Source organism: Brachyistius frenatus, unplaced genomic scaffold (genome assembly GCF_029030835.1).
Source record: "Brachyistius frenatus isolate BFR_SWC_R1_liver_20210118 unplaced genomic scaffold, ASM2903083v1 Contig_138, whole genome shotgun sequence".
Classification (NCBI taxonomy): domain Eukaryota; kingdom Metazoa; phylum Chordata; class Actinopteri; family Embiotocidae; genus Brachyistius; species Brachyistius frenatus.
The window spans coordinates 426,065-447,500 of record NW_027210737.1 but is presented as its reverse complement, the minus strand read 5'-3'; the positions used below and the strand labels follow the sequence as shown (position 1 = coordinate 447,500).

Genomic DNA, 21,436 nt, shown 5'->3' with positions numbered 1-21,436 from the left:
AAAAATGGACGTTAAACAATGCCCTTTGTAATAAATGAAATGGGAATTGCAAATATGCGCAGTCATGAAATTTAATTGTGCTCTGTGGTGTCTGGTTGGTGGGTGCTGAGGAGTGCAGAGAGGCGCTGGGGGCAGAGGTGGTTAAATGTAGCGAGTAACGCACTGCCTGAACAGCCTAATGAAGCTGCTGTTTATGACCCGCTGCAACTGTGTCATCTCTTGAATGGCAACAAGATGCCAGTTCACAAAAAGACAAACTGAAGCACGCGGACACATAAAGCTGCAGACACACACACACACACACACACACACACACACACACACACACACACACACACACACACACACACACACACACACATACTCCACAATGTGTTTCTGTCGAACGAATGTCGTCTTCTGTTTCCTTCATTTTACTCGTGTTGTAAAGTCTTTAGAGAGATGTTTGCAGTTCGCTGCCGTGTCTTTACAGCTGATAAATGTAGCTAACAGATGTATGCACAGACGGCAAATATTAATAATGTGCAAATACATATGCATAACAGACAGTATGATATCATTATGAAGGAATAAAGAAGTATTTTAGAAAACACTCGTGTTAATTGGTACGATTTGTTGAGGAATTTATGATAATTTGAAATAAGCTCAATTGGTGGCTTTAAGATATAAAATGGCTGAGGTATAAATACAATGAATGTATATGGGGCTGTGTTTTAAACAACAGCAGTCATAAGAAGTCTCAGCATCTAATTGAAGAAAAAAAAAGAGCATAGACTTATGGATCATGACAGAAGTGTTAGAACTGTAGTAGAGTGTCTTGCTTATTAAATAAGTGTAATTGCTAAAGATACCATGATGGAATAAATGCATGGTGTCCAAAAATATATTAAAAAAAAAAAAAAAAAAAAATGTTTTTTTAAAAGTCTTAGTCATTCACTTCATTGTTTTTCTAATTTAATGATATTTATAATGTCTTAGTTGTTTTGCTTTGGCCTTTTTGGAATTATGTATTTAAACCATGAAATAGCACAATAGAGTTGTCTCTACCATCAAATGGGTTTGAAAGCTCTGAAAAAAGATTTGTTGTTGTTTTGTTTTTTGATTTGTATTTTTGAAATTGTTCTGAAGAATGAATGTTTATTTTCTATTAGTTTAAATTGGGTTCAGACCGTGAATAACCCGACAGTTCATTTACAGTAAGGCTTCGTGGTTGCGCTTACCCATCCTGTTTGGTAGTGCGCAACTATCCGTGTGTGCAGCTGCAGATTTATCTGACGGTGAGAGCAGTGAATCCATCAGAGGTGAGAGGGGAGAATCAAGTGCAGCCTTTTCTGCACACATACTCTCATAAATAAATACAGTGAACGCAGGAGGCATGATAAGAAAATCAATCACACTAATTAACTGCTAATTCTTTTGAGGACTGTATAGGCTTTATAAAGGATGGCACAGCATATTAAAGTCCATACTGTGTTGTACATTATGATTCCTTTACAGCGGGATTTTAATCCGTGTGTGTGTGTGTGTGTGTGTGTGTGTGTGTGTGTGTGTGTGTGTGTGTGTGTGTGTGTGTGTGTGTGTGTGTGTGTGTGTGTGTGTGTGTGTGTGTGTGTGTGTGTGTGTGTGTGTGTGTGAGGGTGCAGTGAGGTGTTAGCAGCAGGGCTGTGAGGCTGCGTACAGTTGGAGCTGGACTGGTCTCTGTTGCCACCTACAGCTCAGTGTGAGCTCTCTCGTCTCTGTGCATCATGCGACGCTCGACTCTGCCCTTTAAAACGCCCACCTGGGCTCAAATGGAAAACGTGGCATTTCATTATCATATATGTATATGTTAGGGCCAGAGGGCCTGCCAGCCTATGGAAGGTGAGTGCAGACAACAGCACCGCCCCCCTCCTCTCCTTTGTGTCCCCAGAGGAATGGAGATATCCCACAATGCCAGAGTCCATCAGCCCCTGCAGGCCCTTCGGAGGGGGAGTGTCTGGCGCTCTGTTCCCACAAAGCAAATGTCTCTGGCAGGGGCCACTGATGCACAACATACTGTAGCTCTGTAAGGTCCTCAGTGAGACAACAGGAGCGCTGCTTCACGTCCCCCGTCCTCTATCTCCAGATCAGTGCTTTAAACATGTTACGCATTTCAACACATCAAGAAAAACACAAGTCTTTCAGCAACATGCAGATAGCATTAGGTTTACACTCATAATTATGGCTTTTATTTAAAAACAGGATCTGGGATTTGTCATCCACCGTTGAGCTGATAACAGTCTGATTGATTGCAAAGGTACAGGTTGTTTCAATCACACTACTAATTACAAAGAAGACTGTAAAGAATTCATACCAACTTTATTTGTATACCCTTTATTGTTATTATACATTGTATGTTTTATGAATGAACCAATGCGTACATCCATCAAGTGAAAAATTAAATATAAAAGGCTAAAGTTTAACAAAAGAAATAAGAGAATAAATGTGCATAGAGATACTATACAAATAAAAATCATAATAATATAATTAAAGCATTATATCCTAGGTCAGCAGTGAAACATCTGCATGGAAAAAAATATTCTTTGTTGTGATATGTTGTAATAAATAAATAATGAAAGTTGCTCACTTGGTACACAACTACAGAAATAAGAATCTGATCATACCTAAAGGTCTTGATGGAAAACCAGTGTGCACGAGCTGCAGGGTACCCAGCAGCATGCACATCCAGTTTGAGCATCGTGAACATAAAGTGAACATAATGAAGCATTTAGACGCAGAGACAGACGTTTTATTCTCAGTGGTTCAGAATAAGAGAGCTAATCAAATACATAACACAAATTCTAGGAGGAATACCTTTCAATGTTAAACTTCATGGTAATCAAGCTCTTTCCGTCACATGTTCTGTATCTCTACTCATACACTGCAGCTATTTCAGTACAGCTCAATAATGCTGTGACACATGAATGAGTGGGTTTACAAAATTATAATATGCTATGTGCTCACTAACAGCAATTACACTCCTTTCCAAACAACTTGCCGGATACTCCCTCGGAGATATGTGCTTTTCAAATATGATTAACAGCTCGTCTGCTCCATCGCTCTGACACTTTAAATTGCACATTGCACAGGCAATTTCCATAGACTCACTCCATAAGGCTGACTATAAGTGCAGATAAATGAGAAGTGGGCTCTATCAGAAGGTAATCTTTAAATGTACTATCACTTTCAGCGTGGCTTTTTACCGAGATTCAAAGAAAGATGAAAACAGATGAAGATTGGGTCTACGTCTCTCCCTGCTGCTGCCCTCCTTCCCAGACTGGAGGAGGATGAAGATGAGGAGGAGGAGGCTCTGCAGGCAGACAGACAGCAGGATAATACCAGCTCCAGTGAAACTATGTAGCGCTGACAGCCGTCCGCTTCCCCTCCGGCAGAGGCAGGAGTGATAGGTGGCTGAGGGGTTGGAGTGGGGAGGATAAAGAGCACATGAGAAATCCTGTGAAGGCCCTGAGAGGCCGGGAGGACTGGTGTCACCGCCTCCCCAGGGACACACACTAAATCAGTGCAGGAAAAGGCATGGGAGGCACATCTCTGGCTTTATGAGATAGTTAGCATGCGCTGGCCCCTCCTCCCTTCTTGTTTCCCATTTAAGAGCTGACTGGCCCTCCGATAACGGATGGCGCCACAGGTAATTGGAAAATTGGCAGGCTTGTCAGGGAGATTTGGTGGATGGCACAAGTGTATACGATAGTGGAGTTCATGAGGTGTCATCCTACAGCTAGATTTATATCAACTCCATGGACCGGCACCAGAAAGTATCCAGAGTTCAGGAAAAAGTAGCACATTTTTCTCCAGGGGAGACTGCATATCAAGACTGTTCCAGAGGCACCGACAAGGTTCCTGTTAGTCGCAGATTATTTATGGGCCGCCCTTTACATTAACCCTGCCCTTAATTTACTGTTTCTACACATGCCTTAACAACTGCTGCAGATAGCTCATAACATCCGCCGCACTGATTTATTTACAGCAGAATCCAGGAAATACACCAGTTCAGCTCGTCTTCATCCCCAGTCTGTCCACCCATGAACTTTCAGTCAGCAAATTGTGTAATTGAAAAAACTTTGTTGTATATTCAGATTTCCACTATCAGAAATGAATGTTGGACAAATGAAACCTGTGTCAGTTAAAAGGTATTTTGACATTAAGGGAAAGGTAATAATAAGCGTCAGCAGCAGTGAGAGGAGGAATTAGCATCTGTACTCAAGTACTGTGACATCACTGACAACTCCAAATAACACTAGTAGTGTTAAAAAGACTCAAGTAAAGTATTCTACTCAGAGTAGGAGTTACTGTCTAACCATTGATGTTTGATGCATTATCAATAGCAGACATTTAAAGTGGAAGGGGAGATCCATGGAGCAGATATGTACTTTCAATAAATCACATGATTTAAGATATGAATGGATCTAAAAAAAAAAGGCAAGGGATGAAACAGGAAGTTTACTACAAATGATTGTAAGCCTGCATAGATACTCAGGATAAAGTTATCCCATCTCATGATAAGACCACATTACCCACAAAACCCATCACTCCCTGTTATAATGTAGATTGTTTTCATAATGATGGGAGAGGTTGAAGAGCCTTTGTGTTAGTAAAGCAAGTTCTCTCTGGAAAGTCTTTGTGCCGAATTTCCTTCAGCAGAGACTCTACTGAGTTTCAACGGAGAAATGGGAATTTCGTAAAAATGCAAGCTAACAGTTTATTTGAATTTACTAATATGATTGCAAGATCAGGATTTTTCTGGAGGGACTGCTTTATGGCAATTACATTAACATGTCAAAAGATTAGAGCTACATACTAACAGCTGTAAATCCTCTTGTCTCAATTTGTTTTTTGAGATTGGAGGCTGTATTTTTTTTTTTAAACCGATATTATCATCGTACACGGCAAACAAAGTTTGCACGCCTTCTCTTGTTCTGCTCCAGTGCGTAAACAATTCTTCCAGGTGTGGCCATGGGAACTCGTCTTCCATCTTTCTTTGTCATTTTTACAGCTTGTTGTCCTCTGTTGCCACTTGGTTTCTGTTTCTCCAAAGCGTCAGTTTTAACTCCTGCACTGTTCTAGTCAGTGGTCACCTCTGCAGACCAACCTGTGTAGTTTGCTAACTGATGATTTTGGTAAGCCAGAGAAATGTGTATTACTCCAATCAAGCCTGAAGGGAGACAAAAGCATGAAGTCGTGCTTCAGCATCTGCCGTTGAAGGCATGAGACAGATCATGACAATATTTCGTAGGTGGCAATATGCAGTCTTTGTCATATCATTGATGTGTTCTTCAAAGGAGAGGTTGGTATAAAAAAGGACACTGAGATTACTATTACGGCGGCTTTGTGAGATGGTGGAACCAGTGTGAACTTTTTCAGTGTGAGATCCCAGAAAATATTTCTTATCTGCTTTGGAATTTGCAATAATTAATATTTGAATCTCAGTTTTTTCAACGTTTAAAAGAAGAAAATTTGCTGACATCCATTGCTTGATTTCTGAAATGTATTCTTCCAGTTTCACTAGCTGATGACTGGTGTCAGGCTTAACAGATGCAAAACTGAGTATCATCTGCATATACAGTGCATCCGGAAAGTATTCACAGCGCTTCACTTTTTACACATTTTGTTATGTTACAGCCTTATTCCAAAATGGATTAAATTCATTTTCCCCCTCAAAATTCTAGTCGTTGTCCTGTTGGAAGATGAACCTTCGCCCCAGTCTGAGGTCCAGAGCGCTCTGGAGAAGGTTTTCATCAAGGATGTCTCTGTACATTGCTGCATTCATCTTTCCCTCCATCCTGACTAGTCTCCCAGTTCCTGCCGCTGAAAAACATCCCCACAGCATGATGCTGCCACCACCATGCTTCACCGTAGAGATGGTGTTGGCCAGGTGATGAGCGGTGCCTGGTTTCCTCCAGACATGACGATTGGCATTCAGGCCAAAGAGTTCAATCTTTGTTTCATCAGACCAGAGAATTTAGTTTCTCATGGTCTGACAGTCCTTCAGGTGCCTATCGGTAAACTCCAGGTGGGCTGTCATGAGCCTTTTACTGAGGAGTGGCTTCCGTCTGTCCACTCTACCATACAGGCCTGCTTGGTGGAGTGCTGCAGAGATGGTTGTCCTTCTGGAAGGTTCTCCTCTCTTCACAGAGCAACGTTGGAGCTCTGTCAGAGTGACCATCGGGTTCTTGGTCACCTCCCTAACTGAGGCCCTTCTCCCCCGATCGCTCAGTTTGGCCGGGCGGCCAACTCTAGGAAGAGTCCTGGTGGTTCAAACTTCTTCCATTTACGGATGATGGAGGCCACTGTGCTCATTGGGACCTTCAATGCTGCAGACATTTTTCTGTACCCTTCCCCAGATCTGTGCCTCGATACAATCCTGTCTCGGAGGTCTACAGACAATTCTTTAGACTTCATGTCTTGGTTTGTGCTCTGACATGTCAACTGTGGGACCTGATATAGACAGATGTGTGTCTTTCCAAATCATGTCCAATCAACTGAATTTACCAGGTGGACTCCAATCAAGTTGTAGAAACATCTCATGATGATCAGTGGAAACAGGATGCACCTGAGCTCAATTTTGAGTGTAATGGTAAAGGCTGTGAATACTGATGTACATGTGATTTTTTTTTTTTTTTTTTTTAATAGATTTGCAAAAATTTCAAAAAAAATATTTCACGTTATCATTATGGGGTATTGTGTGTGGAATTTTGAGGGGAAAAATGAATTTAATCCATTTTGGAATAAGGCTGTAATATAACAAAATGTGGAAAAAGTGAAGCGCTGTGAATACTTTCCGGATGGTATGTACTGATTATTGTGTCAAGGAGCAACATGTAAATAGCAAGACAGATCCGTGTGGAACCTTCTAATGGTCTAATGAACAACTGTTGTGTACGACAAACAGATCTATCGGATAAGAATGAGCAGAACCGGTATCAATGAGACTAAACCAGAATCTGAAGCATGTTGTAGGTCATTCCACTTTGTTTTATTAAAGCGGTTTCTCTGGTGCAGAATTTTCGGAAACCAGATCGATGAGGTTCACGCAGTTTGCTGGATGACAATTGATCCGTGAGCTGCTGAACTGGGCCCGATAACCACTGTTTTAAGAGATGTAGGTATGATTCCACTAATAAGGGAGCTGCCTATAATATGTAATAAAGGTGGGCCAATAAGTGGTGAAAGTCCTTCATGAGCTGAAATAGGACTGAGTAAACCAATAGTAGGCTTGGAGGAGTCCATCAAGGGATTTGCAAGCCAAGAACCGATTAGATGTAATTCTTCCATCCTGGGTGGAGAATGAGGAAGTGGGAGATATTGGTTTTCAGATTTTATACATTTTTGTAGTTAAAAACTTCTAAATACTTAGTTACAGTAAGGGAGTTACTACATATATGGGTTGATTTAACCCTGAGTTTGTTAACAGTGTCAAAAATAAATTTTAGGTAATTGTTATGATTTTGTATCAAACTAGAGAAATAAGTTGCTCTAGCTGCAGGAAGAGCACATTTACAGTATATTCTAACAGACTTTGTGACCACCTCAACCAGGGTTGCGTGGTCACACGCACAAATGGTTGCTCTCCATTGGTGCTCAAGTTTTCTGCATTTTTGTTTAAGGAAGTGTCCCTGTTGTACCAGGAGGAAGGTTTCGCTCGAGTTTTCCTAGTGGGCACGGCGGCGACAGAAATAAATGCATCCAGCCGTAGTTTCAAGTAAAAACAAAACACCTGTAGAAGTGTGAAGTGGAAGAACGTGTTCCTGGCTTCGTTGGTTCAAGAACAGAAAGTCATCATTGTTCTTATTTCTTCTACAGCTATCCAAGCTGCATGGAACTCCTCTGGTTAAACCATCAGTCCAAAATATTAACAACTGCATTTTTAAAAAAAATCCAGTTTTTTTAAAAGATAAAGTCAAATGTACTGGCTGGTGTTAGCTTATTATTAAGGAAACGTTAACAATGACTCCGAAGGTGCATTTCTGTATGAAACATCCATGCATTGCTAAGAGTGAATGGAAGCTACAGATCATGCTGCTCAGGGGTTTGGAATAAGAGCACTAATCAGAAGCTAATCTGCAGCATAAACCAATTCACTATTTATTTAGGACTTGATGTGTTGGTTGAATTCAGCAGCGATGGTTTTCACTGCTGACCTGCTGGATTCTTTTCCAATGCAGTGGCATCTGAGCTCATGGTTATTGTAGTATTTAGATGGGTCTACCATGTCAAAAGGATGAAACATTTATGTTTTAACATTTTAGCATACATTCACTTTCAGGGTTTGTTTATTAAGCGGCTACTGAAATTAGTCTCTGCCTGCTTCCATGTCAACAGACCAGTGCCATGGGTCTTGTTCAACTTACTGAGCAGCTATTATAAAGTTATGAAGAAGATCATTTTCAAGTTACAATTACACCCTAAATAATATTTAGACCAAATGATTGGGGAATTGTGTTTTTCAAAGATAAGTCTTTAAAAACTGGTGAGCGGCCATGTGCCCAAGAGTCTCATATTAAATTAGTCTGATGGTGAAATTCCCCATCACAATCTATTGTTAAAAGACTACTCGGAAGATTGTCTTTTCAAAGACTGGTTTATTTAATTAGCGAGTACACAGTCGGAACACACTGAATTAGATATAAAAAAAATAAAAATAAAAAATCTTCCCTGGTGATCGGCCTTGAGGTAAAACAATTGCATACGTCATGGTTTGTTTTTAGAAGAAGTACCAACTTTTGAAGGCTTTAATGTGTCAGATCATGGTGGGGTGAGTCAGAGGAAGTTTATGGTATTCAAAAAATCCTATCTGCCAGTGAGGACACCAAAAATGCACATGGGAGTTGAATCTTCCGTGACTGACGGAGAATGAGCCCCTATTGCTCTCAGTTTGTGGGTCCTGGATTTATGTGTTGTGGGCTGCAGAGTCTCACGTTGAGATTCTGGTGTGTAGATGTGTTCATTAACTTCTGAAGGGGAGATAATTGTGTCTGTCAGAGTTGTTTAATCACCACTGCAGCTATCCCCGCCGTCACTTTCATTTAATTAAATCAGCTGGCTCCTGCTCTTTGTGTGTTGCTTTCTGTTTTGGTTGTGTGTACAACTACAGTGTCACCCGACTACAACCAGCAAACACTGTCGCTGTCTCAAGTTGCACACTTGCATACTTACACTTGCTATTTCGAGTGTAATGAAAAAATGCAGTGCACTATGAGTTCTCTGACGGTGTACTCGTACAGGTTTAAAACACTCGACACATTTCACCCTCAACAGCCACTATCATAGCTCCACATTGAGAGGGGAGGCACCACCGACCTACAAAGAGTTGGAATCAAATATCTCACATCTGGACTCATCAGAACAAAGTCCAGATTTCCCTGGTCTAATGTTCATTCCATGGGACTTTTGGTCCAACCAGTAGAGGTTTCTTTGTAGCAGGTCCACCGTGAAGGTCTGATTCACAGTCTCCTCCCAGCAGTTGATGTTGAGAGGTATGTGCTACGTGAACTCCGCTCAGGGGAACTGAGGTTTTGTTAACTGTCGATTAATGTGTCGATTTCTTAGGCTGGTAACTTTAATGAATTTCTCCTCTGCAGCAGAAGGAACTCTTGGTCCTCTGTTAATGGGGCGGTCCTTCTTAGAGAGAATTTCATCCCAGGGTTTGATGCTGATAACAAATGCTTAAAAATTTGGAATCTCCTGGACTGACTGACCTTCTTGACTCAAAGTAATGGAGTCCACAAAATGTTTCCTTAGTGGCGTTTTGACTCTGTCTGGTACATTGAAGAGCTCTGATGTGCTCATGGTCGACTGAATGGAACCATCAGATATATATTTACTAAAGCAAAGAATACTAAATCACAATTGTGTCCATTTGTGGACTGTTTTGAGAACACCATCCAGGCTTTTATAGTTCACTGCATGTTTCGATGCTTGGCAGTGTAAACACACATGCACTTCTATGCGTGATTGTATGGAAGTACTTGATTTGGAACAAAACCTAAACTTGTGGTGATGATTAGCCTCTTCCTTTTTGGTAATTAGACAACCTCTGAGCCATAAGTCTGAAGAAAATTAAATCAAAATTAGGCATGAATTTGAATTTGTAATGCTCAAGCAAAAGACCAAGACCGCTTTATCTCTTTCATTTCATTTGTGTACTCACATTTCTGCTGTTAGTGATGACAGACACAGGTTCCCTTTCAAAAATGTTGGTTTCTGGCAAATAGTTGAGGTCAATGTCTGGCCCTGATGCCGCAAATTTATAGCAAATTGTAATTATTACATTTGCTGCAGGTTTGCTAGAATGTATGTTTGCACCAGATGTGCTTCAAATTGAAAGTTTAGTAAAGTCATGAACAGCAGCGACTCGGGGCTGGAGAACATCCTGGGTGTACCCTGTTTCTATAGGCTGTGCATTGTAGCTTCTGGCTGGGTGAACAGCTCCTTGTGGTTTCTCTTGGTGCTGATGCTGTTGTCATCAGGGGTGACTTACTTTGTTTCTGATTCTTGGTTTGGTCCGTTACTGGTCCTGCGAGAATCAATTTCCTGGTCGTGTGTTCAGTATTTGTTGAGGTCACTTTCAATCACTGTTGTCTCGCGTCTTCTGTATTGAAAATGAAGCTATAGTGGTGACAGTGGAATTCTCTTGGTATTGGAATGTCTCTAATGCTCATAGACTGTGATGTCACCATCAAAGGAGTTCCAAACATTATGATGTCACCAACAGGATGTGATGTCACCATCAAAGTAGTTCCAAACATGTTTAAAGCTCTTCATCCTGGAGAGACTTCAAATCCTTTAAAACTTCATTTTCTTTGAACTTCAACTTGCTCCGCCTACTTTCAGCTAGAAACACCATTCAAACTTTAGACAGGCCACAAGACACGCAGCTGTTGCTGTGTTACTCAGTGTTTTGATATCTGTTACAGTTTGTTGCTTTCATTCCAGCATTGACAAAGAGCTATTAACATTGAGTCAATATTGTTTAGCACTAAATGTTCAGCCTCAACAAGAATGCTGATTCTGATGGTACATCAACATTGAATCAATGCCTCCTTGTTTTTGGTTCTCACACATCACAGGAATAATAAGCTGCTCAGATGTGTGGTTTCACACTGCAGTGAGGAATATTCTTAAACATATTCATTGTTCTTGCCAAACAACTCCTGGAGTTTCAAGTAAGCAGTTTAAAAAAGGGAAAATACAACAACTATCTTGGAAATACATAAATTATACCATTATTGCCAGAAATGCTATCTATAGTAACATTTATGGTAAATCAGCTGAAATATTTGCCACTTGTTACCAGAAGGTTAGCAGAGGTTTGACTAACTGTAGTAGTAAACCCCAGGTGAACATGTTTAACAGTGGTGGAGAACTTATTATTATTGCCACAATGTTTCTGGAAGTTTTTCATAAGTGGACAACATTAGCAAAGTTCTGGTAACATTTTTGGGAAAAGTAATTTCTTTGCCGCAAATCAGACACAATTTACCTGCAAATCTGCTGCAAATATTTTGCTTTTGAAAGGTTCTTGGCTTCCAGTTCTAGTTGCTACGCTTTGGTTTTATAATAATTAAATGCCGGTTGAGTTTTTTCTGTTTGTTGCTGATGTGTTTCAGGCTGCCTTGACAGTGTGATGTGTCTTGTCCTTGCAGGAGGAAGAGGAAGGGCAGCTAGAGGAAGATGACTGTGTTAAAGAGGAAACAGCAGAGCAGGATATTCCCAACTGAACCGCAGTGAGAGGACTCCACTCCACCTGCTCCGTGGCTCCACCTTCAGTCTGAGCTTTTTCTGTTCAAACTATAGCACATGTAACTTTTTACTAGCCTCCCAAAGTTTGTAGACAGCCAGCAGTTAGCTTCCACTCAAAATAGTTTAGCAACCAGAGGTGTATTTTAGAAAACTCTATAAAAAAAATAAAAAAATAAAAAAAAAGGTCAAACCTTTAGTTTCAAGGGTAGAATTTGTACTTTTTATGGGTGTGGCTGTAGAGACGGACAGGTTTCAGACATATTAATGAAGCAGCACATGAAAGTATCTGACCACCGGAGCGCACACACCGCTGTGCTCCTACAGTGGAGATACAGCATGTCTGACTGTTAAGGCCCAGTATCTGAAGCATTTATGACACTTTCCACACAATCTATTTTCATACACTAATGATGATCAGACAGTGTGGTCACACAGTCTCCTCAGTGTCCTGTTTACAAGATGACGCTTGCTGAGTGTGGCTGAGCTTTTTTTCTCAGAGCTCACAGAACACTACTTCCTTTGTGAGCACGTTCACATCGATCAGATGTGAAGTGACTTCCACTGCTTCAAACTCATCTCACTTGACATTTGACTGGAGGATTTTATTTTTCTATTTTATGCATATCTTTTTACTCACCCCATTTAAAATATCAACTTATTTTCTCGCTTAATCACTTACCACTACGTGAAGTATTGAGTTTTGGTTTTGTGTCGAAAATATGTTTTTGGGACTTGATTTTTAGTGCCAATCTATTTTGTCATTGGATTTGTAATAAAAGGTTCCATGTTTAGGAAATGTGTCTACTCTGAGATTGTATTTACATACTTTGTAAAGTAGAATTAGTTTGGGGCTCTTCTACTTCTTTTCTTAGCCAGATGGTTGTTTGACCTGCATGTAGTCTGTGGCTCAGACTAAATGTCTGAGCTTCCTGGGAATCATCACTCACATCTCAGCAAAGTTCAGCAAATGAAAATGTTACATTATTTGGTGCCAAAGAGGCAGAAAACATGTTCATAGTCCAATTATGACAAATCAACTGCTACATGTATGTTTCATTAGAAGAAATGCAAAGTGATGACTGTGTTTGGTTTCTATGACTGTTAACAGAGAACTACTGGCTCATTAGATGACCACCGTCAGGCTGAAGAACTGTCCAACTTTCACAGTAAATTTGTTATCCCTTAAAGTGCCAATAAAACTGAATTGCAAAAATGTTGGTTTCTCGATCACTGATACTAAATGCACATTAAATGTCTAAATCGCTCAGTGTTGTTCTTGGTCTGATTGTATGTAAAGCCAAAATTACATCAAAGACTGCAAGATTGGACCTAGATTGCTGCCATGCATTGTAACAACGCACCGCCGTTACCCATGCCAGTGTTTGAGATGTGGTGTGATGAAGGTGCCAAGGAGAACACACAGTTTTGTTGGCTGTTATTGGACTATGGACGCTGGGAGCCATGTGCACGGCCGGGACACAGGGTTGTTCCTTTTGTTCTCCCTGGGAACAAACAAATAGAAAAGTGCAGTGAGTGACTGAACGAACAGGCCTGATTGTGATCATGTCTAATTAGTTATGTCACAGAACAATGGAGTATATTGAGTGCCAAGCTAAAGATTCAAGTTGATTTAAATATTGCAACAACTCACCTCGGCCTGTTTCCGCTTCCCAGGGTGTTCGGGCAAAATCGTTCCCCGCGGGCTCGAGCATCCATTTATAGTTTCGGGAAGTACCAACCACAGGAAGCAGGGGGGGGGGGAGTCAAGAGATGTGTTGCTTTGTTTATTTAGATAAATGAAGTATTGATAATATCCTTTATTGATAGGACTGTAAATAGTGGTAAATTATTATGGATATCTTTGAGTTGGGGAAATAATGTAAATATTTATGGTGCATATATTGTCAGACATACCATTTACTTACTTGTAAATGGTATGTCTGAGCTAATTGGAGGGAGCAGGTCTATTTAAGGAGCTTAGTTTGTTTGTGTAGGAGTCTGGAAGAGACTGGTGGGAACTGGTAGGTGATAGTGAACCTTTGGTGTGGTGTTAGAATGTAAAAATAAATTAAGCTTCATCTGAAACCCCTCCTGGACTCCTGATCTGCTCGTTTGCCTCCATGGCCTCTTGGGCATGTAAACATGCATGTCAGGGATTTTAATCATCCTACACATATGACTGTGATTTCGCCCGTACTGTTACCTTCTGCTCTCCAGTGGACTGAGCTGTTATGTATTGATCCAGGGCTGCAGCTCATCACAGCCATCAAATGAACACAGCACCTGACTAAACAGTGCAAGCCAATGTGCCACAGTATGATAGTATCATGAGTACCAATGGTGCTGTGGGGTGAATTTTTTCCTTCTTTCTTTCTCTTTGTAAAACAGTCACTCAGATGATCTGCTGTTCCCAAAACACAGTGTACTTTCATCCTGAATAAACACGGGACTTGATCTTTTAGAAAAAAAACTTTTCTAGCTTTGAGGTCAGCGCCGGCATCCAACAGAATCCTGGATGAGCATATTTTCTCTAGACTGATGTTCGGTTTAATATCCTGCATGTTTGGTTCATATGATCCATCATCACACAGATTTTGTTTGTTAATGCAGCATTTGGTCCAGAGTGAAAACAAAATATGCTTAGTATATTTTTGAAAGCATACTTTACTATGCTATAGTATACTTTTTACTTCTAGTTTTGTTAAAATAAAAGCACTTAAGTAGCATTTAATATATTGAAAGATGCATCTAACGTATGCTTTGATAGATTAAGCATATATTTTTCCTGTATTTTGGGGTTCTTTCACTGACCAAAATAGTACACTCATGTGAAAATATACTTACAGCAGACTTTTAAAAGAAATGACACTCTGAAAAGGTTTGCTTAAACGTGCAGGGGCTTTTGTGAGTTCATGATGACTGCTGCAGTTTTATCATATTGGGTAGTAAAGATCAAATGTTCACCACTTCACTTCAGGGGCCAGAAACATGAACTCATGAGTAACTATTAGTTAATGATGATTTTAGATGTTCTCTGTGCTGCACGGTTTGGTTCAGTGGACAGATAATTCATCATGATCATGTTTAATAAATCATAATCGTTGACGATGCACTCACCTAAGTTCATGCTTTAATTAATGTGTTATTCACGTATGAGATCATTAATGAAAGACTTTGAACTCGTTACTTCCTGATCATTCATGAAGTATTAGTGAATGCTAGATTCATACATTACGTCATTAAGGCATTCACGATAATTCATCTAGCCTTACTGCAAAGTGTTACCGATGTGGTTGTAAAGCAAGAAGCGATCAAGTTGCACTACGGGAAATGTAGTATCCGCCGTATTTGGAGTTTAGGCCAAATAAACTTTGGCTTCTGCTGGATTAATATGGACCAATCTTTTTACATATCTCTTTTTTTCCCCCTCCAGTTTTAAGGACCGATAACACCAAATTTCTTGAAGGTGTTCCCCTTTTAAAAAAAAGAGCTCAATAATATAATAACATTTCACCAAGAATATTTTGGTAAAACAGTACAGTAAAGATGAGAACAGTATGCTGAAAAGAATGAACCCCTCAAACCACAAAACAAAACATCTTACAGAATTGTAAAGGAGGACATATTGGAAAAAAGAAATGGATTAAAACCGTGCTGTCAGTTACAGTTGTGTGTTGCCATGTAAACAGCTGTTTGGTAAATGATCTAAATGTCTCGAGATGATTCGGTCTGTGTTTCACAGGACCGAAGGGTTTCCCTCTTAATGCTAAAGATGGAACACTTCCTACCTCCCATAACACAGACCACACAGTGCTGCACCCATCCATGCTGAGCAGGAAGGGAGGTGTGTGTGTGTGTGTGTGTGTGTGTGTGTGTGTGTGTGTGTGTGTGTGTGTGTGTGTGTGTGTGTGTGTGTGTGTGTGTGTGTGTGTGTGTGTGTGTGTGTGTGTGAGAGAGAGAGAGAGAGAGAGAGAGAGAGAGAGAGAGAGAGAGAGAGAGGAGAGAGAGAGAGGGGGGGGGTCCTGCACATCTTTACACCCCCTCAAACTGTCCTCCCCTCCAGTGTGCTTCCATCAGCAGTCAGACCTGGGACGTCAGTGCTCTCACATTCTGACATTAAGGCATCGAGGGGTGTAATTCCAATTTGTTTCAAAGGAACTATTAATTTGCCCATTTCAAGGCCAGGCAGGAGGGAAGCCCTGTAAGACTGCTGAACTGTGAAAGACATTATCTGGAGGCTCGAGATTTTGGTGAAGAGACATGTGGAATTGATGACGGGAGGTGTCAGCGCCTGCAGACGTTTGAGCCAGGCTCCCTGCGGTTGAGCTCCCAGCATGCCATCTGAGAGCGATGTCATTAGGAGTATGATAACAGCGATGGGCACATTAATGACATAGTGGCCCGCTCTGCCACCCAGTGCCCCGCCAATCTCCCATTTACGCCCGCAGCATACTAAATAGCTCCTGATGATGAGAAGAATACGCAGAGCGTGGAGCGGTGCTTAACAGCCAGCTCTCACGGCAACAAAGGAAACGCTGCTCACTTTGTTGTGTCTGCACGTCCTCGTTACATCCTCGCCATCACAGGACACACACTCCTCATGAAGCTGCTGATTCTAGTGCAGCACAAACACATTTGTCTGTTTTAATTGCAACCTTTGAACGGATTCTTTGTCTAAACTGCACGTTTACAAGTCTTTAACACGAAACACTTTCTCACTTGCTCCATTATTTTCAGTCTCCATTGTGCAGTATCTCTATTACATTAACACTTACTGTTACATCACTGTTTCCTTACATCGATGTCCTCAGGACTTAACAGTAGCAGTGTTAGTAGTATTTATAATAGTTTGTTAAATTATTACATTGTTACATGTGTTCCCATGACATTTCAATGCGTGTAATTTCCACGCTTACAAAACGTATAACTTTCCCGCCTGGACAACCCAAAGCATGGCTATCTCACGTTTTGCTGTAGTGGACGGGCGTGTCTATTTCACACTTTGCCGTGATACTGGGTTGAATTTGGTATCTTGGTTACCACAGTGACATCTTTGCATGTGTGTTGTTGTAAACTTAAGTTCAGATGGTTAGTGTATGGATCATTATGATGTCAGTTAAGTTCTGCACACAGAAAGCATGGCAGCTACAGGATCTCTAACAACTCAAACAACAGGTTTTTCTGCTGAAAATTCTCAAGGTTTCATGGTGGGGGGGTCCTGTGGCTAATGGGGATGAAAGTAATGAATGCAACTGGACCTAATTTTCACAACCTCTAATATTTCCACCTTTAATGTATGATAACGTGTTCTCTGTGGGCAGGGTGCACTTGACAGGCATCTGTACCACCTCATGGTGTATGAACATAGACTACTATGGTGTTGTTATGTCCACTGACTTGTACTTTTTGATCTCTTATCAAAGACACAGATATTAAAATGTACTCATCTTTTGTACCGTTGACTCCACCAGAGGTTTCATGTCCAGTCAAACTATGAAGTTCTCCAACATGCAGAGTGCTCAGGACACGTGAAATATCCCCGACCGCTTTACAATAAATAGGTCACTGAAAACATTTGTCTAAATTGACAATTCCACAAAAACTTAAAGTGTGAAGCTTCCTGGAAACGGTTTTGTTCATTTGACTCTACAAGACAAAAGTGTCTACAGGACACAGACGACAGTGTCAATTCTGCAACTTTATTCTTAAGTAACTGAAGTTTGTCTTGAGTGTTGATAAAAGGTTTTTTGGGCTGATCCTCAGAGGAACACGAAAGTCTTGAGAAAATGGTGCACTTATGTTATGCACTATATTTTTGTGTTCCTCGCAAGCTGATCTCGGGCCTGTCACTCAGCGTCTGACCTGTGGCTTTTCACGTGCGACATTATATCCTGCTTCAACCAGATTTGACTGCTTAAACCACACACAGAGCTTAAGATTCAACTTTGTTATCCTGTCAGAACATACAGGCATTCATCTTGATCAGGTTCTTGGTAACGACGGATTTGATGCAAGTCCAGGTGGTAAAGGAGAACATCCAGCGACAGAGAAGATATTCCAGTTAACTGGATGGTGAACCAACCTACGAGTCCCTGGGGATGATCATTCAGACTAACAACTATTTGAGAGTGGATTCCCTTCTTCACTTCACGGTGTAGTAGGACGGACAAAAACACAAACACGGATCGAGCCAGCGATCAATCAGTTACTGACAATCACAGACTGGACCCATACACATTTATTTATTTTAATTGTGCGCACTTTATTATTTTAGTTTGTTATTTTGGGGGGGAATTTTGCCATTTGTTGTTTAACAATCTGTACTGCAGTTGTTAATACAGTTTGTGAAAAGTTCATTCACTTCCTGAACTCCTGCGGTCCTAGTTCTTTCTGGTACTGGTCCACATCACCTTTCTCATTTTTGAACGTAACCAGGGTTAAAATAAGGCAATAGATGTTGAAAACGTCTTCGTCTAGGAAAAAAAGATGGACAACTGGCATTACTGTCAATTCTGCAGGTAGAACAGCTTACTGATCCTGTCTGGTCCAACACAAACCGAGAAAAATTGGAATATTTTTTGAATCACCACTTCATGTCGATTATTTCGAGCTGGGAAAGAAACCCTGAAAAGGCGGCAGCTTGATCACGCCGTCTTCTGACATCCAACATTCAGTCCTAAGATTTGCTTTCACTGTGACATTTACCAGAAGATTTGAGTATGTTCTTATTGCTTGTTCTTCAATTTAATTGCAGAGGATAATTCTTGAGATAACACCTTCTTGATGTGGCGGAGATGTTTGGACGACCTTTTCCAGCTTCACTTTTTATGACAAACTGGGCTTTATTGCTCCGGCTGCTGTGTGTCCTCGTGCATGTACATCAGTGTGTTCTGCAGAGTCTGATCACACAGCATCTATTCTACTGTTCTCTCCTTTACAATTATTCATTAAAAGAAGCCTCTGACAGCAGCCGGCACACAGATGAAGTGCGGCTTCATTTAATGGACGGTGGCACACAAACTCCAAATCAATTTGTTAAAAAAAAGACAGAGAAGTGAAGACCAAATGCCACAATTGTCTCCAAGTAAGGAGTCAGGCATCGGTTCTGATAATTGACCAATACCAACCCATAAAAACACAATGAGTGAGGCTCCATTTGTGCACAAGGATAGCAAAACGGAATATGATTTGAATAATGTTGATAGTGTGGACGGACTGTACCTTCTTAACAGCTAATATCTGACACAACGTCTGCAGCAAAGTCAAAGGATCTCTAGTGATGACTGATGGAGCTGCTGTTTGGCAGAATTGCTCTGTTTCAGTGGAAACTATTGTCTTCCTGTAAAAACACAAGACATTTCTAAATGTCTGATATATTTGTGAATCACCATCAACTGCAGTGACTTCTTTGTTATTTTTGAGGGGAAATTACCAGCTTTAGTTCTTTATCAAACTAGGTCCGGAGGGATTGTAAAGGGAAGTACTGACCAAATACAGCTGCTGTTCTACGAGAAGAGATAATTTGTAAGTGAACGACAATATTACTGAAGTCATGACGGTTTGAGTAGGAAGGTTTTGGTGATTAGATTCAGACAATAAGAAGCCACTTCTTAGAGCGATGTCCTAAATGAAGGTGGAGATAGAACAGGAATGGATCAGAGGTAGTGGACAGCAAATGTAAGCCTGGGTTGAGATTCGGCGGCGAGGAATTTAAAGAACACTGTATGATTGGCCCGTTCACACATAGAGTGAATAGACAGTGTGACGCAACACTTCCTTAACAAACGTGCGGCTAAGCTGTTAGATAGAAAATAAAATAATGACTGTCATTACAGCTGAAAAAAGAATACAACAAAATATGGCATGCAGTAACATAGTGACATACTGTGCAAATGTTTTAAGGTACTAAAAACAATGTGAGCCATGAATACTTGTGATTTCTCAGTTAATGTCAAAGTTCATGGAAAAAAGCAAAGTGAAAGTTGACATCATTTGCACACCGTTCTTGAAGGTGCTCTGAAGGTATGTTGTTCAGCATCTTCCACTGTGGATTTAGTCTGTTTCAGTGTCTTCAATCTCTTCAATTGAAACCAGACTGACTCTATGATGCTGAGATCAGGACTCCTTGTTCTTTATTGTCTCGAGACTATCACTCTAGTCCGTTACATATTTAATATGTGCAGCGGATGAGGCCTGCCTGTCAGGGTATGTGGATGATTCTTTAAGACACACATGCTTGTCCGATCACGCCCTACCTTTACCCATAAAGCACCTTTGCTGGCGTGAAATCAGCAGTAGTTTGATTGAATTGTGTCTCCAAGCCACCTAAGAGTTGGAGAGATAGTCTCTTCACTCAGAAAACCAAGGTTGCAATGTAACCCTGAAACCTTCTACATGTGTCAGAAAGTTGTTGTTTATGATGCTGGATGTTTGGTGCGGTCCTGTTGCAGAATGACGACGAGACGCCTTCCTTATTGTACTGCGTGCTCTCAACATCTAAAGTGCCTAAAATGCATGCACATGACACCTCCAAAAGCATGTTAACAGTGGAGTGAAATGTTGCTACTTGAAACATTTGAATTTAAGGCGAAAACATGACAATAAGACAAAAGCAGAACCAACATTTATTTTACACTAGAGCTAAAGTCTTTCCAATTCTAGTTTCTCCCATCAATCCACACTCGCCTGGCAGAACCAGACCCATTGTCACTACGTTATTTTCACTCTGGAATATGGGTCTGGACACTCTCCATAGGGAGTCGTTGGCAGTTGTTTCACCCTACTGGGCGCAGACCTCGGGTTAATGTTTTATTTTTATTTTGGAGGGATTAAAGCCTGTTCATAAAGGTTTTATTGGCTGTCAGGCTAAGGGTTGGGGGTTGGTTCGGGGTTAACTCACAGCATCTCGCAGGTGTTGTAGGAATGATGTGTGCCTAATTAAACCTGTGACAGATCACTGCTTTAGTCATTAATTAGTTGCCAGGTTGTGTATGGGAGGCAGGGCCCCCAAAAACATAAACATAAGCTTATAAAACCAAAACTGCATGAAAAAAATTGGAAATATGCAATCTAATAAAAAATAAATAAATCCAACTTCCTTGTCCTCCTGTATTTGTCCACCACATGTTAACGAGGTCCAGAAATATTCAGCCACCTCTGTTCTTTCTCTTTTTAAACCAACAACCCATAATTCTGTCTAATGTACCTGCCGCTGTTATGAAAGCTCCAACAAGCAGCTATCAGAGCTGAACTCCGACACCTTGATACTTGTGATGCATTTTATTTATATACTGGCTGAAAAAGAGGCACATTAGTTCAGTCCATATGTGAAATTATAATAACAGTATCATAATTGTGACATATTTGTATGTTCCTGTTTGCAAAGTAATACAAATAATTACACTTCTCTATACTTTAATCATACTTTTAGTAGAAAAAAAGTGTATCAAAAGTATATTGCTACTAATTTTGAAACACAATCAGTAATGTGTTGTTTATTTCCAAAGTACACAAGTAGTACAAGAATAACTAACAATTAAAGTGCATTCAAAATAAAAAAAAATTCAAAGCATATTTAGAAATGGCATAACTTGAAATGCATTTTAGAACACTTGTTAAAAATACACTACAATTAAAGTATATTTCTAATGTTATGTAAATG

At 40.5% G+C, this 21,436-nt stretch overlaps 1 protein-coding gene across 1 annotated transcript in view; it reads left to right on the top strand.

The window, feature by feature from the left end:
• The window catches only part of phf14 (PHD finger protein 14), a 105,966-nt gene extending 92,933 nt beyond the window's left edge, over window positions 1–13,033 (top strand). Inside the window, exon 18 of the mRNA XM_069715104.1 lies at window positions 11,679–13,033. Coding sequence (XP_069571205.1) covers window positions 11,679–11,753 — 75 coding nt within the window. The 3' untranslated portion in view covers window positions 11,754–13,033. The remainder of the gene's footprint in view (window positions 1–11,678) is intronic.
• Window positions 13,034–21,436: the final 8,403 nt, after the last annotated feature.